Raw genomic sequence first — 15,779 nt, 5'->3', positions numbered from 1 at the left:
TCAATAACTACTGCAGATTTCCGAGGCCTGGAATCCCCAAGAATATATTGAGTTTGACAAACTTTTCAACTTCAACTTTAAATTAAAAAGACAGTAAAAGAACCAAATCCATAGCACACAGCAATCAGCTAAAGTTCCTAGGGCCCTGCAACCCAGAGTTGAATAATTTTGTATTAATTTCCCAATATCAAGCTAAATCTAACAACAGGAAAAGCAACAACTTGTTTGACTGTTTTAAAAATCTGCACAGCACTTAGGAAGAAGCACCTCAGCGCAGGGAACAGCTAGTTCAGCACCTCGTAACACCACGCTCCCGCAGGCCCAAAGACGCCAGGTCCCGCGAGAGTTGACGGAGGCCTCGGCGCACCCTCGAGAGAGAGGGCGTGGCCGCCAGGCGGGCGGGGCACCTGGGATTAATTGTTCCGCGATCGCTGACTGCCGGGACTTTTCTCGCGCTAGTGCCCTCGGCGCTCAGCTATGGCGCGGAAGTGGAAATTGCCTCTGCTTCTCGTGCCGCTTCTGCTCTGCCAGGCCCTAGTGCGCTGCTCCAGCCCTCTGCCCCTGGTCCTCAACACTTGGCCTTTTAAGAATGCAACCGAAGCAGGTGCGGGTTGGCGGCCTGGGTGGGTGGCTGCGCCGCGAGAGCTTGCGGGTGGGGAGGACCAGCCCGCCCCGCTGCAGTCACCGGGCCAGGAGGACTGACGAGCGCCGCGCTGGGCCGGGCCTCGCGGTCCCGCCCTCTAGCTCTTCCTGAATCTCCAGCGCCGCTCAGTCTCTTCCAAGTGGCCTTTACTGCATCCTTCCTACCTACAACTGCTGCATTTGAGGTCCTCCCTTCCTGCAGCGCAATAATTTTTCCACCCTGCTGCTGACCATAGTTATGGCCTTTATGCTTTACTCAAGTAGCACGTACGCTTTTTTGCCTGACACTCAGTCTTTTCGCGAGCTGTCTACGTCTGCATCTCTCATTTCTAATCCCTCACTTCTTCGCAATTTTGTAGACGACTAATAGTTTCCCAGCCATAGCGAACTCTTTTGCCATTTCCTTTTTTTGCCACGTGTTGTCATGCTTTACTTGCCACCTAGAATTCGAGATTCCAACCTTTGCTGTACGTTAACACTATCTGCGGAGCTTCTCAGAAATCATCCTGGCAGCGCCCACCTGCTGTGATTGTGATGTGACTGCTGGAACCAGGGCAACTGTGTTTTTTAAAAAAAAGCTCCCTTGGTGATTTCGATTTGCAGACAGGGTTGAGAACCACTAAGCTAAGGTATCACCTCTTCTAGGAAGAGTTGTCTGACCTAACTGCCCTCGTGCTTGTGCCCGGAATGAGTTAGGTTCCTGTCTTCTGCGTCTTGTTAATAGCCCTTACGTACCATTATCCTGGCATTTTCCTCTGTACTGTGCTTGTTTCTTTCATTTGCTTAATGACCGGAAGAGTCATTTTTCAGACCCCTCTCCTCCATCTGAGGTTGCTAACATATTAACTTTCTGGGGCAGAATTGACTCCAGAATTTGGTGGAGCTAAATTTCTGAATTATAGGCAGTGCATACGATTGAGAGAAAATGAAGAAACAGGCTGTGAGAAAGATATTCCCAGCGATAATGAGACGAAAAGGAAGTGCAGCAGTCTGGGCGGGGGACAGTTCTGTGTAAGCTGCCTGTATTGAAAGAGGGAATTTGCGTAAATACACTTTCAAGCCTGTAGGTGCTGTAATGATGCTTAAAGTGTCTACTAACAAGAGCACCTGCCCTTCAAAGAATTCTGCTGTTACCAGGAAAGAAATTGTCCATCGAAGAACCTTCCCTACATCCCCACATGTATGGGATCCTGGCTCTGCTACTTACCAACTGTGTGACCTTCAACTAACTGCCTGGCCTCTGGCTCTGTCTCCTTATCTTTAAAATGGGGGTCGTGATAGTACAGTACCTACCACAGAAGCTCTTATGAAGACGCAATGAACTAATCCATATGAAGTCCACGTTGTAATTGTTTGCTGTTCAGTATTATTAAGACTTGCTGGGATAGGTGTTACCTCAAGACATATGTTAATTATGCATATTTTAATCTAATGATGCAGAAGAAATGTGTGAAGAAGGCTGTGGTTTAGTGGATATTTTATTTAACTGCCTTTTAGTAGTTTCGATGGTACCTTTTAAAATAAAGCAGGGGATACTGATTTTGTTTCTTACACACAGAGGAAATAGATATTAGTAAGTGGAAGAAAAAAAAATTTCACTTTGCACCAATAGCCAGTTTTTGAGTTCTTCTGATAACTAGTTAAATAATTTTGCCTCTTATCACTCTGACTCGTTTGTAGCACTTGATAAACTAATGTGTTAAAAAGTCAGTTTAACTCAGTAAATGTGAAAAAGTTGTTAAATTGGAGTTGGTTTGTTGCATTTGGCTTTGAAAAATATATATAAATATCAACAAGCATTATTGGGATTTGATTAACAGCGTGGAGGGCATTAGCGTCTGGAGGCTCTGCCCTGGATGCGGTGGAGAGCGGCTGTGCCACGTGTGAGACAGAGCAGTGTGACGGCTCTGTAGGCTTTGGAGGAAGTCCTGATGAACTTGGAGAAACCACATTAGATGCCATGATCATGGAGGGGTAAGAACACCGTTCAGGTCCTGTTTATTATGTTGAGTTACATTTAGAGTTGTGGTCTTCTGAGAGCAAGATGAAAGAATGCATGAGTTTTGTCACAGGTCAAAACCCCTAGCTTAGGCCGGGCGCTGTGGCTCAAGCCTGTAATCCCAGCACTTTGGGAGGCCGAGACGGGTGGATCATGAGGTCGGGAGATGGAGACCATCCTGGCTAACACGGTGAAACCCCGTCTCTACTAAAAAAAAATACAAAAAAAAAAAACTAGCCAGGCGAGAGGCTGAGGTGTAAACCCGGGAGGTGGAGTTTGCAGTGAGCTGAGATCCGGCCACTGCACTCTAGCCGAGGCGACAGAGCGAGACTCCGTCTCAAAAAAACAAACAAACAAACAAAAAAACCCCTAGCTTATTATACTTGACCTTTCTAAACACAGTTTCCCTCTCAACTAAAAAAAAAAAAAAAAAGAATTCAGAGTAATAGAAATATCACATGGAGAGATAGGTAGTCTCCTTAGAACCGGGAGAATGCCAAGCTAAAAAACTATGTCTCTGACCTTATAAACAATCGTTTATCTGCTGTCCACAAATCCTGTGGTTTGCCTGACCTGAAGCCTTCAGGCCCCTTTCAAAAGCCATATTTAAAATTAGCTTGGAGAAACTGAGAATTTTAGTGCTGTTGTGGTATATGGCAAGTTGATTTTCTATTTTTTCCCTAATTTTGTCCAATTGTGGGAATCTATATGAACTTCATGGATGTGTTGTCACTTCTGTGTTAAGATGGTGGAGTTTAACTGCAAAACACTATTGATTGGAGAAAAGCAATGTTTTTAATGTATGAACCTCTGAAAACTTCTTAATTCTTAACTGCATTCCATTTTCTTGCAGCACTACTATGGATGTAGGAGCAGTAGGAGATCTTAGACGAATTAAAAATGCTATTGGTGTGGCACGGAAAGTACTGGAACATACAACACACACACTTTTAGTAGGAGAGTCAGGTATTGTTTTAACTACGCTGAAATTTTTTCTAGTCTTTGGACTATGGTTTTCACTGAAAAATCGTACAAAATCACGGATAAAAGCAGACCTAAGTTCAAATTCCAGCTGTTTTACTTAACATCTATTTAACTGGATAAATAACTTCTAAATCTCTTTGCTTCTTCATCTCTTAAGAAGAAGGGAATGGAAGTTTTGCTATGGCGGTGTCTGTTATTTGAACACCTTCCAAGTTACAGACCAAACACCATACAGTGACCTGTAGTCAAAATGTATTTTTAATGATCTATTTTCTAACTCCAGTGGTCTTCCCTCAATTTTGTAGCATCTACAGAATTAGAAACTACCTGACAAGTCAAAGGATCTGCTACCCATTCATTGGAATTCAGTTGTTCCTTTGGTGTCTCAAAGTTTTTTTTTATATGCGGGCATTGCAGTCTAGTTTCAGTGCAATTCTAAGACTCATTATTGGTGAGAAGTGTGTCTTTTGTGAAGTGGAAGGAGGAAAATTGTGGAGGAGGCGAGGTGGGAAGAGAACTCCTTTTTTTTTTTTTTTTTTTTTGAGACGGAGTTTCGCTCTCGTCACCCAGGCTGGAGTGCAATGGCATGGTCTCGGCTCCCTGAAACCTCCCCTTCCTGGGTTCAAGTGATTCTCCTACCTCAGCCTCCCAAGTAGCTGGGATTACAAGCACGCACCACCACGCCCAGCTAATTTTTGTATTTTTAGTAGAGACGGGGTTTCACCATGTTGGCCAGGATGGTCTCAATCTCTTGACTTGGTGGTCCACCCGCCTCCGCTTCCCAAAGTGCTGGGATGACAGGCATGAGCCGCCGCACCCGGCCAGGATGAGAACTCTTGTAATGCATACCCCAACGGCTTTAAGTAGATCAGTTTTAGGAAGGACGTAAGGAAATCGAAGGTGTAAAAACTGAGTCTCTTAAAACTGTTCATGTATGAATACTTCTTCGAAAGTCTTTGTGTAGCTCTCTTAAGATGCTGCTGACCCTGAATGCCTCTAGTACATATATTTTTGTTGAAAAGACAATACTCGAATAATTTACACTTTCCTTTTTTCCAATCTCCAGCCACCAAATTTGCCGAAAGTATGGGGTTTGTCAATGAAGATTTATCTACCAGTGCTTCTCAAGCTCTTCATTCAGATTGGCTTGCTCGGAATTGCCAGCCAAATTATTGGCGGGTATGCGCACATATTTAATTAAAAAAAATAAGTTAATTGAAGATATTAAATGACATCCTTTCTGCTCACTGTTGCCTGCCTGTTGTCTGGGGTGCTGGTTAGCATCCTGGCTGTACATTAGAACCAGTTGTTTTAGTTTAGTTGACTCTGTAGGTGTGGATATTCCCTGAAACACCTCTAGCTGCATCGGATACATGTCCAGCATGGAGAGCTACTGGTCTCTCGCAACAGTTTTCAAACTGAAGTTTCTGTCATGTGGAGGTGGCTGCCTCAATCAGGGCTGCTGCTTGTATTTCCTTGTAACTTAAGTCTAAAAAATCAGTTTGGAAACTACGAGTCTAAAATATTTCTTAGATTTTATCTATGTGCAGTATATCCTATATCTTGTTCTTGACTTGAGAACGTATAATATTACATGTCTAGTGTGTTACCAGTGGAATGATTTGTCTTTAATGGGACTTTTAGCATAAATCAGTTTGCCTTTGCCATACAGAGTCCTTGTATGGGATATCTTAGTCTCTCATCTATTTCTTCCCTAAGTCCTAATTACTTCTGAGTAGCCATCAAGTCGGAAGTCCCCTGGGTTAGCACTTGAAAGAGGCTAATCATAAAACGAAGTTAGGGGAGGCACTTAGTGCACTGATGTGTAAGACATGAGGAATAGGAATAGGTTTCTTGTTTTAATATCAGTCTACACACACAACCTAAATTTATGAGTTTGCGTTATATTCTCGAGCCTTTAAGATTTATAAAGGTATCTTAAAGCACAACTTAGAATATATTCACATAAACCTAGCTTTGAAAAAACAATAAAAGCTTTTAAAACATATTTTGCTGTAAATCTCAGAATTCTTTGCCAAGGAACAAATTTCTGAAATTTAGAGGTCCAGTGTGTGTCTAATTTATTTAAGGATTAATGTCTAATTTTAAAACACTTTATATCTACCCCTGTGTTGAGAATTGTAGGCATATAAAGAGACAAATTAGGTAGGGACCTGTGTCATGCAATATAGATACCTCACCTACATTATGTAATTCTTAGACTAGAATGGATATTCAGTAAAATTATTTACCTTATTTGTTTTTATATGAGACTTAGTGATTTCTTAGCTTTTAATTCTTATCTTTAAGTTACCACATGTCTTGTCTTGATTCGGTGCTAGTGTTTAATGATTGTACAAAATTTCTTGGCAATTTCTAAAAATACCCTTTGTAAGAAGTAAAACTTAAATCTTGTTTACAGAATGTTGTACCAGATCCCTCAAAATACTGCGGACCCTACAAACCACTTGGTATCTTAAAGCAGGATATTCCTGTCCATAAAGAAACAGAAGATAATCGTGGTCATGACACTATTGGTAATTTGCCTTTTGTGCAGTTTTTATGGATAAAGTTTAGTTAATTATCTTCCTGTAGCTCTTCCCTGTTCTTCTACCAGCAGTTGATTTTGATTGTTTTAACTGCCAATTAAGTGTGTCTCTCTATAGATTGATCAATCTTGTCTTAGAAACTGTATAAAATTTGGTAAATTATTTATACAAGACAACTAAAACCCAGTGACTATTCACTTGTGGATTTTTAAATCTTTATTTGATATTTCATTTTTTGGCAGTGTTATGTTGCTGTGTTTTAGTGACCTTAAATAACTTTTTCCAAGTTATAATGTTAAAAATTTACATTAGTTTTTGTCTTAGTTTGTTTCTCGCTGCTATAACAGACTACCGCAGACTGGGTAATTTATAAACAAAAGTTGATTTGGCTCACAGTTCTGGAGCCTGAGAAGTTCAAGAACAGGGTGCTGGCATCTGGCAAGGGCCATCCCAAGGTGGCAGTCAAGAGAATGAGACAGGAAATCGGGTAGAACTCATCCTTCATATCAGGAACTTACTCCCTGCAATAATGGCATTAAGCCCTTTTAGCCTTAATCGCCTCTTAAAGGCCCCACCTGTTAATAATAATGAATAATGTTAATTGCCTGTTACCATGGCAATTAACAAAATACCCAGACTGGGTGGCTTCTAAACAAAATTTATTTCTCACAGTTATGGAGGCTGGGAAGTTCAAGATCAAGGCACTGGCAGGTTCAGAGTTTGGAGACAGCTTGTTTCCTGGCTCATGGATGGCATCTTCTTGCTGTGTCCTCACATGGTGCAAGGGGCGAGGAAGCTCTCTGGGGCCTCATTTATAAGGGCATGAATTCCATTCATGGGGATTCTGTCCTCATGACCTTATCAGCTCCCAAAGGCCTCACCTCTTGATACCATCACCTTGTGGAATAGGATGTTGATATGAATTTGGGGAAACACAAACATTCAGACCACAACAGTTATTACCGCCTGCTCAATTATTTGGTTATATTTGAGGTAAACTTTATACACCTACAGTGGTTTATTTTATTTATTTATTTTTTTAACTTCCAGGCATGGTTGTAATCCATAAGACAGGACGTATTGCTGCTGGTACATCTACAAATGGTATAAAATTCAAAATACATGGGTTAGTGTTTCCAAAAGAACAGAGCTGTCAAATATACATTGAATGCAGAGCAATATATGCCAGGTGCTGTGGGGGTTGCAAAGCACAGCCCTAGTCTCACAGCTACGATGAATGAGTGTGAAAGAAAGTGCAGTACTGTCTGCTGAGTGCCACAGGAGAGGGAGTCACAGCCAGTGCTGTAGGGTTTAGGGGTGGCAGAGGTGATCGCTTTAAGCTGGAGTAGTTAGGAACACCAGTAAAGTGATGCTTAGAGATGAGCCCTGACTCATGGTAGTTGCGGTTCAGCACTCCTACTGGCTAAGAAGGTTGTGTGCGTGTATGTGTGTATGTATGCCTGTATTCAGAACTCCCACTGACTTGGAAAGAAGGTGTGTGTGTGTGTATGTGTTCAGAACTCCCTACTGGCTTGGAAGGAATGTGTGTGTGTGTGTATGTGTGCGTGTGTGTGCGTGCATGCTCAGGGCTCCCACTGGTGTGGGTGTTTGGGGGCGGGGTATGTGTATGTTCAGGGCTCCCACTGGCTAGGGAAGAAGGGGTGTGGGTGGGTGTGTGTGTTTTGGGGTAGGGGAAGTGGTATTGGAAGATAAGACTGCAAGGGAAGACTGGAGCCAGATTTAAGGTGTCTTAAGTCAGTTTAAGGCATTCTAGATTTAATTTTGAAATAGAAAAGCATTAAAAATTTCTTACAAGAAAAAAATCTGGTAAAAGTTTGGCACATTACATAGGAAGCAGAAATAGACTGTAGATAAGGGAAACCAATTTTGAACATGTTGCAATAATCTGGAAATTAGATGATAAAGGATGGTAATAATAGAATAGTCACTTTATGCCATCCTGGTATATACCTGGCTGATAACAAGCTCTTTTAAAAAATTAATTTTAATGACAGTGAAAATTATGTGTATTTGTGGTGTACAACATGATATTTTGATGTATGTGTATGTTGTATAATGGCTAAATCAAGCTATTTAACTTCTTATCTCACATACCAATTTTATTATGATGAGAACACTTAAAATCTACTTAGCAGTTTTCGGCCGGGCAGGGTGGCTCATGCCTGTAATCCCAGCTATTTGGGAGACCAAAGCAGGTGGATCACCTGAGGTCAGGAATTAAAGACCAGCCTGGCCAACATGGTGAAACCCCATCTCTACTAAAAAAAAAAAAAAAAAAAAAAAAAAAAAAAAAAAAAATTAGCTGAGTTTGGTGGTTCATGTCTGTAATCCCAGCTACTCAGGAGACTGAGGCAGGGAGAATCGCTTGAACCCAGGAGGCAGAGGTTGCAGTGAGCCAAGATCATGCCATTGTACTCCTGCTGGATGACAAAGCAAGACTCCATCTCAAAAAAAAAAAAATCTGCGTAGCAGTTTTCAGATGTGCACTCTATTGTTATTACCCTTAGCATGATCCGCAGTAGGCCTCTGGAACCTTCCCTTCTGCCTAACTGGAATTGTGTGTCCTTGACCTACATCTCGCCAGGTTCACCTGCCCCAGCCTCCAGTAACCACCATTTTAGTCGCTGTTTCTATGAGTTCAGCTGTTTTACACTCCACATCTGATAACAAATTCTTATATAATTAATGTAGGTTTGTGAAAACCTTAGTTCAAAAACTAGTGAAAACCTGTTCTTTGTTCTGATGAAGAATTTACTTAAAACGGTATCAGAGGCTAAGTGGAAATATCCCTTATTTGGAACAGCTTGTGACTTAATGTGTTTTACACTCAATTTCCTCCCCTAAATTGTTGATACCCTCTCAAAGCCGTGTAGGAGACTCACCAGTACCTGGAGCTGGAGCCTATGCTGACGATACTGCAGGGGCAGCTGCAGCCACTGGGGATGGTGATATATTGATGCGCTTCCTACCAAGGTATCACTTCTTAGTTTGTGAATTTTAGAGACCTTTGGAGAAGATATTTTTTTCTTTTAAGATAGAAAATAATTTTTGAGGCTGGGTGCAGTGGCTCACACCTGTAATCCCAGCACTTTGGGAGATTGAGGCAGGTGGATCATCTGAGTTCAGGAGTTCGAGACCAGCCTGGCCAGCATGGTCTCGAACTCCTGACTGTTTCTACTAAAAATACAAAAAATTTAGCTGGGCATGGTGGTACAAGTCTATAGTCCCAGCTACTCGGGAGGCCGAGGTAGGAGAATCGCTTGAACCTGGGAGATGGAGGTTGCAGTGAACCAAGATCATGCCACTGCACTCCAGCCTGGGCAATAAGAGTAAGACCCTGTCTCAAGAAAAAAAAAAAAAAAGAAAACATAATTTTTGTGTTGTGTAACCTGAATTTCTGTGCATAAGAGCTGCTTTGAAACTGCATACAAGCTTGTTGTCCATCATTTTGATAATGACAATCATTCAAGTTAAGTAATCATAGTCCTGTGAAATAAAGTAGTATTTCTCACCCTGCTTCCCAGATGAGAACACTTACAATCTATTTAGATAATTGATGTGAAGCTACTGAGTAACAGGGCTGTGATAGTTGATGGTAAAAGTAGGAAGCGCAGTCATCGTGTACAGCTCACCACCCTAGCTAGACGGTGTGCCCATGCACACTACTTTCCCCTTTGATTGTAGCTGTTTTTCTCATTGAAAATCTGTATTCTTTTTGACTTCTGGCCATTACTACTGACAGTTATTCAACCAAAGTCAAAAATAGTATTCTATATCTGAAATTCATGGGTGGATTAGTTGAAAAGATAGACACTGTATCAAAGTTGACTTGCTTTGTGGATGCTTTAACAGAAGTAACCGACTCCTGTTCATTTATGTATATTCTGTCACGTGGCAATTTTGGTGGTTTTAATTCCTAACTTGAACCCAATTCGGAGTTAGTATTTATTCTGTGCCACTAAGGTTTCACCTCTGTTTCAATCAGCTACCAAGCTGTAGAATACATGAGAGGAGGAGAAGATCCAACCATAGCTTGCCAAAAAGTGATTTCAAGAATCCAGAAGTATTTTCCAGAATTCTTTGGGGCTGTTATATGTGCCAATGTGACTGGAAGTTATGGTAAGTTGTGTTTGGATTTTGTATTTGTGTGAACTCCCAAATATTTATCAAACATACACTTTTTAAATATTGTTGTGTACAATACACTATATTCAACAGAAAAAGAGATTCCTTAAGTGGGCATTGAGTAAATGTTAATTGATGATCTGTCAAGACCCACAGCGTTAAAAATATACCTAAAAGCCTCTTTTGATTGACTGCTGGTAGCTATGACCCAGTCTCTGACTAGTAGTTCTTATCTTTCACATGTGTCTTAAATGAAGTTTAGCTTCAGCTCCAGTACATGTTGACATAGGCTAATCTAGTCAAATGTTTATACTAATTAAAAATAGACAAGGATAAATTATCTTCCCTATTTCTTTTCTATTCATTATTTAAATGCCTCAACCATTTAGATCTCGGGGCTCCAAAGAACAAAATGTATTACTAATTAGTAAACCAAAGAGGTTAGCCGAATTATTTTTGCACTGTTTGAGGCTTGTCTTTCGCTTCATTTGCTTTCCGTATGAGCCTATCACAGTTTCAAAGCATTTTAAGATCAGCCACTGCTGATTCTCATTAGTGAATTTTCAGATGGGGAAGATACACAGCTTACTGATCAATATGACTTATTAGGTTGGACTGCTTATTATTGTTCTTTGATCTTTTGCTTCCCACAGTTCTCTATTTGAAAAACTTGTTTGAAGAATGCTTTATTCTTTTTTAAGCACTAAGACACAAAAGTCAATAAAAATTATGAAGGGGAAAAGCTTTATGTATCAAGTAAGGCAGTTTTATTGATTCCCTCTTAAGAAATAAACCTTATTAGAAAACTCAAAGTTGGATTTAATAGAATGAAAAAAATGATAATTATATAATTGTGGATGAATTTACAGTTGACTAGATTCTTCTATTTAATGACCGAAGAGGACCCTCCCCCAGGTGTTTGAGCATGAGAAGATGAACTTGATTAGACAAAGCATCATGACAAATTACTCTTGACTCTTCCTGTGAGAGTAGAAGAACAGGGAGCAATGGTGGGGTATGGAGTTAAGAATGAATGATGAGAATGTTCTAGTGGCTAGAGAAATAAAATGTGGGGAATGTGCCTGAATAATTTTTCCTAAGAAAGACACGTAAGAACAGTTAAATAATAGTAGCAATGACGGCATGTGTGTAGATCCACAGCAACAACAAAAATCAGCCAGTTTTCTGAAGTTCAAAGAGATATTTTACCAGCTACCTCGTTCCTTTCATGGACTGTTCACTGCTTAGTTCTGAGGAGGAGACACTAGTGTACTTCCTGTGACTTAGACATAAGGTATACAGTAGCCAGTGTCTAGTCAAATAAGCAATACCTGTATTGGTTATACATATGTACATCCTATAGTTAACCAAACGTCTTTCTCATTTTTGGCCCCAGGTGCTGCTTGTAATAAACTTTCAACATTTACTCAGTTTAGTTTCATGGTTTATAATTCTGAAAAAAATCAGCCAACTGAGGAAAAAGTGGACTGCATCTAGTCCATGTTTTCTGTCAGCATCTGTGTTTAAAGAAGAAAGAAACAAAGGCTGAAAAGGCTGCTCACTGTCATCATCTAGTGTTCCTCCTGTGTTCTGAAGTCTTTTTGTAAAATAAACACAGAAATAAATTTCTGTTGATGTGGCACTTTCTGTATCTGAAATTTTATCTATTTTTATTTAACCTTTTTTATATTTTCTGAAGATGGATATATATATGGCTGTGTTTTGTATATATTTAAGTTTTAAGTGACATTTGGATTTCTGATCAGTGTCGCAAAAAATTGCCACTTTGAGATTTATTTCCACAGTGATATATTAAACCCAAAAGGAATCATCATATTCGGATGCTTAAAATAATTAGAGTATACAAGGTTTTCAGACCCGAAGAAAAAAACAGCAGGGTCTCAGCATGATGAGTCCTGATTGAATTTCAGTATGTCACAGTGATGCATCTCTTATCACTGATTATTGGTTTTACTTAATATTCCCTAAAAACTTGAGGAAGGAAGATGATATTAAGAACATGAGATATTCTTTGTTTTGTACATATTAGAAAATACGGGCAGTCTTCTGATGAGGAATTGTGTTGATTTTCTTGGCTTTTTTCCTCTTTTGGAGCGCTCTGTGTGAAAGTTTGAAAGCCACAAAAATACGATGTTTTACCTGCTAATATTTAGTATTGATCGTTTCTTTTAAAAATGATTTGGGGAACTTGATCTGTACTGTAATTTTACTAACCCCTTATGCAGAGATGGGTATTGCAATTAGAAGTAAGTCAAGAAATACGTTGTTTAGCTTGGTTTGTTTTCCTAACTTCTGATTAACTGTCTGTATGGCAACTCTACATACAGTTGTGTGCACTTTCTCAGCAGCATTTTTCCTCATCTTTTTAACATTCATTAATAAATGTACGTGTACGATATTGTCTTCAAACTTTAGAATTTCAGCTGTTTTTTCTATGCTCATCTTAATGTTTAATGTTCTTTATAATTTAGGGGAGAAAGCTATCGTTTTAAGAACAGTGTAGATCACTTGTTCTGATACACTTTGCTAGGTATCAGAATTCTCTGGGGAGAATTCTCTGGGGAGCCTCTTTAAAAATGCCCTCTGTGCCACTAAATCAGATTCTTCATAAATGAGGACCTGAAACCTGGAATTAGCAACTGCTAATGGCAGCCCTACAGCTTTACACTCTTGAGAGAGGGAATCTTACTGTTCAGGGTTATCTGAGGTATGCTAACCTGCTTAAACCTGGTGCTGGGCCTTGGAAAAAGAAAAAAGAAACCAGATTTAAACTTGCGGTTACTTTAAGATGATACTTGCGTTTTGCATATTTGCTTTCCATTAATAAGGCAGTCATTTACAAAATCACCAGGAAGAGAATGAAGTATTCATGGCCTGTCACTTCCCAGCAAATTATGAGTTTAGCTGACAAAAGCAATCCACATATGTTTCTAAAAGATGTTTTCTTTTTAACTCACATTCTTCCTCAGAGAAATAATTTCCCTATATTGTAAGTAATGGAACTACTTTGGAAATACATTTTTAAAGTTCCAGTTTTGACTGTAATGTTATTTAAGTAATACAGATGTGTCTTTCTTTTGAAAAGAAGTGTGTGTCCCTAGTGATGGTATATGCAGAGGGAACGTCTTTCTTTCATGATGTTACAATACCAGTGTTCACTGGGGTTGTGGGAAATACATGTAGGAAACTAGTGAAATATTAACACAGTTGGGAAAGAGAATTGTAAGCCAATTAGAAATACATTGAATTTGGAAGTGGTTCACTAAAATGGGAAATGCAAGAAAGTAACTTGGGAAGGGAGCCTTGGAAAATGTGATCGTGATTTAACTTTTTTTTTTTTTTTTTGAGGCGGAGTCTCGCTCTGTGGCCCAGGCTGGAGTGCAGTGGCGCAATCTCGGCTCACTGCAAGCTCCGCCTCACGTGTTCACACCATTATCCTGCCTCAGCCTCCTGAGTAGCTGGGATTACAAGCGCATGCCACCACGCCCAGCTAATTTTTATATTTTTAGTAGAGATGGGGTTTCACCATGTTGGTCAGGCTGGTCTCAAACTCCTGACCTCATGATCTGCCTGCCTCAGCCTCCCAAAGTGCTGGGATTATGGGCGTGAGCCACCGCACCTGACTATGATTTAACTTTTTATGCCAGACAGTAGTTAGTGGTTTGCCTCACATCTGTCCTGGTTGTATCATTGTATAGATTGCATGGCTATTACATAGCATAAGGTAAGGGATCTAGTTGCAGAATTTTCCCCATTCTGGCAAGTTGTTTTTGTTTTTTTCCTTTGACCTTACAAAAAAATGTTCTCACTTGCCTACTGCTAAGATGAAACTAGATTGTCCTAAGCACATATATGGATTAAGCAACTTTTCTATGTGATTCTGAGAATGAACATATGGTCACTTAGATTTTTATTGTCAGTTTTTCTATTCTGTTTCTCTCTAAATGGATAAAAATTTCAGTGACAATATCTATAGATATATGTAGATACATACAAAGAGAAATTATGTATGTATATGTGTGTGTGTATGTACATATATAGTAAGTATATATATGGAAAGAGGTGTAAGTACTTGCCACCTGAATCTCTTCTCTCCTGTTTTCTGCTTATACCTTTCATCTCATAACATTACTACTATAGAATAGCCTAGGAGTGTAGTGGGTATAAGTTTGAGCATTCTCTTAGCTCAATGTAACAGCCCCACTTAGAAAAAGAAAGTGATTTTGATATTAGCAATATTAAAATTTCTTGATTAATACTCCAGAGGATTTGGATAAACACTCAAGTGCTTCGTATTTTTAGCACAATAGACAGAGGAAAATGTTAACCAAGGAATAAAATAAAGATTTTGGTAGTTTATGCTCTTGATTTGCTTTGATTCATCCGTGGAACTTAAAAAAAAAAATTATTTCACTTATTTAATTGGGCAGAAAAGACTAACGGTAGGTTGATTCTTATTTCTGCTAACCACAGTGTAAACTGGTTGTCACGAATCCTGTTCACCAAACATTTCCAGCTCTGCCTACCTGGCATATGGTAGGATTGTTCTTTTTGGCCTCTCGTGATCGGGTCCAGCCATGGGATGTTCTGGGCATGAGTTCTGAGCATTTTTTTTCAAACCTAACAACATGATGGTGGTGGTGCTTGAGTGACCGTAATGAGAACCCCATGACAGTGCAGGATGCACATGTAGTGTGAATGAGAAATAAGCCTTTTTATTGGGACACAGCATAAACTATAAACTACCCTATCCTGACTGATACATAAAGCATGGTTAGGCCAGGCGCAGTGGCTCATGCTTATAATCCCAGCACTTTGGGAGGCCGAGGCAGGAGAATCACTTGAGCCCAGAGGTTCGAGACCAGCCTGGGCAATAATATAATTTTGTAGGAATGGTCTCTACAAAAGATACACAAAATTAGCTGGATGTGGTGGCTCACGCCTGTAGCTTCAGCTAACTGCAGAGGCTGAGGTGGTGAGGTTGCTTGAGCCTGGGAGGTTGAGGCTGCAGTGAGCCGAGATAACACCACTGCGCTCCAGCCTGGATGACAAAGTGAGACCATCTCAAAAAAATAAAAATAAAAAGCTTAAACAGGCTTAAATAGTTTAAAGAGTTTCTGTGGAGGTTATTAAACTAGTGACAAATGAAACTTTCTAAAGGACAAAAGGAACTTTTTAAAAAATAGATTCCTAGAAAGATTAAGAAATTAATCAAAAAGTTAAAGGTACTACTTTGTAGGAAGGTTGTGGGTGACTTTATCTTAATAATATTTGCATGTTTTTAAAAAAGAATACCATAAGACTCCAACTGTATGACACCAGACAGGGAAAAACTATGAAGACACTATAAAGATTAGAGGCTGCCAGCGGTTGTGGGGAGGGAGGAATGAATCAGCAAAGCACAGACTACTTTTAGGGCAGTGAAGTTCTTCTCTGTA

General features: G+C 39.8%; 1 protein-coding gene across 1 annotated transcript; it reads left to right on the top strand.

The window, feature by feature from the left end:
- The first annotated feature begins 414 nt into the window (after positions 1-414).
- Positions 415-11,962, top strand: AGA (aspartylglucosaminidase). The gene is made up of 9 exons (XM_008000334.3): positions 415-604; positions 2,463-2,616; positions 3,495-3,607; positions 4,692-4,804; positions 6,048-6,162; positions 7,225-7,300; positions 9,061-9,168; positions 10,181-10,314; positions 11,717-11,962. The coding sequence occupies exons 1-9, from the start codon at positions 478-480 to the stop codon at positions 11,815-11,817; spliced, it is 1,041 nt and encodes a 346-aa protein (XP_007998525.3). The 5' UTR covers positions 415-477; the 3' UTR covers positions 11,818-11,962.
- The last annotated feature ends 3,817 nt before the right edge of the window (positions 11,963-15,779 follow it).

The sequence above is a fragment of the Chlorocebus sabaeus genome, chromosome 7, assembly GCF_047675955.1.
Source record: "Chlorocebus sabaeus isolate Y175 chromosome 7, mChlSab1.0.hap1, whole genome shotgun sequence".
Lineage (NCBI taxonomy): Eukaryota > Metazoa > Chordata > Mammalia > Primates > Cercopithecidae > Chlorocebus > Chlorocebus sabaeus.
This window is presented reverse-complemented; position numbering and strand designations above follow the sequence as displayed.

Excerpts from the sequence above, each read along its gene's own strand:
- AGA (XM_008000334.3), top strand. The coding sequence starts at position 478 with ATGGCGCGGAAGTGGAAATTGCCTCTGCTTCTCGTGCCGCTTCTGCTC. Across the intron at positions 605-2,462 it reads TAAGAATGCAACCGAAGCAG|CGTGGAGGGCATTAGCGTCT; the intron begins GTGCGGGTTGGC and ends TTTGATTAACAG. Across the intron at positions 10,315-11,716 it reads CAATGTGACTGGAAGTTATG|GTGCTGCTTGTAATAAACTT; the intron begins GTAAGTTGTGTT and ends TTTTGGCCCCAG.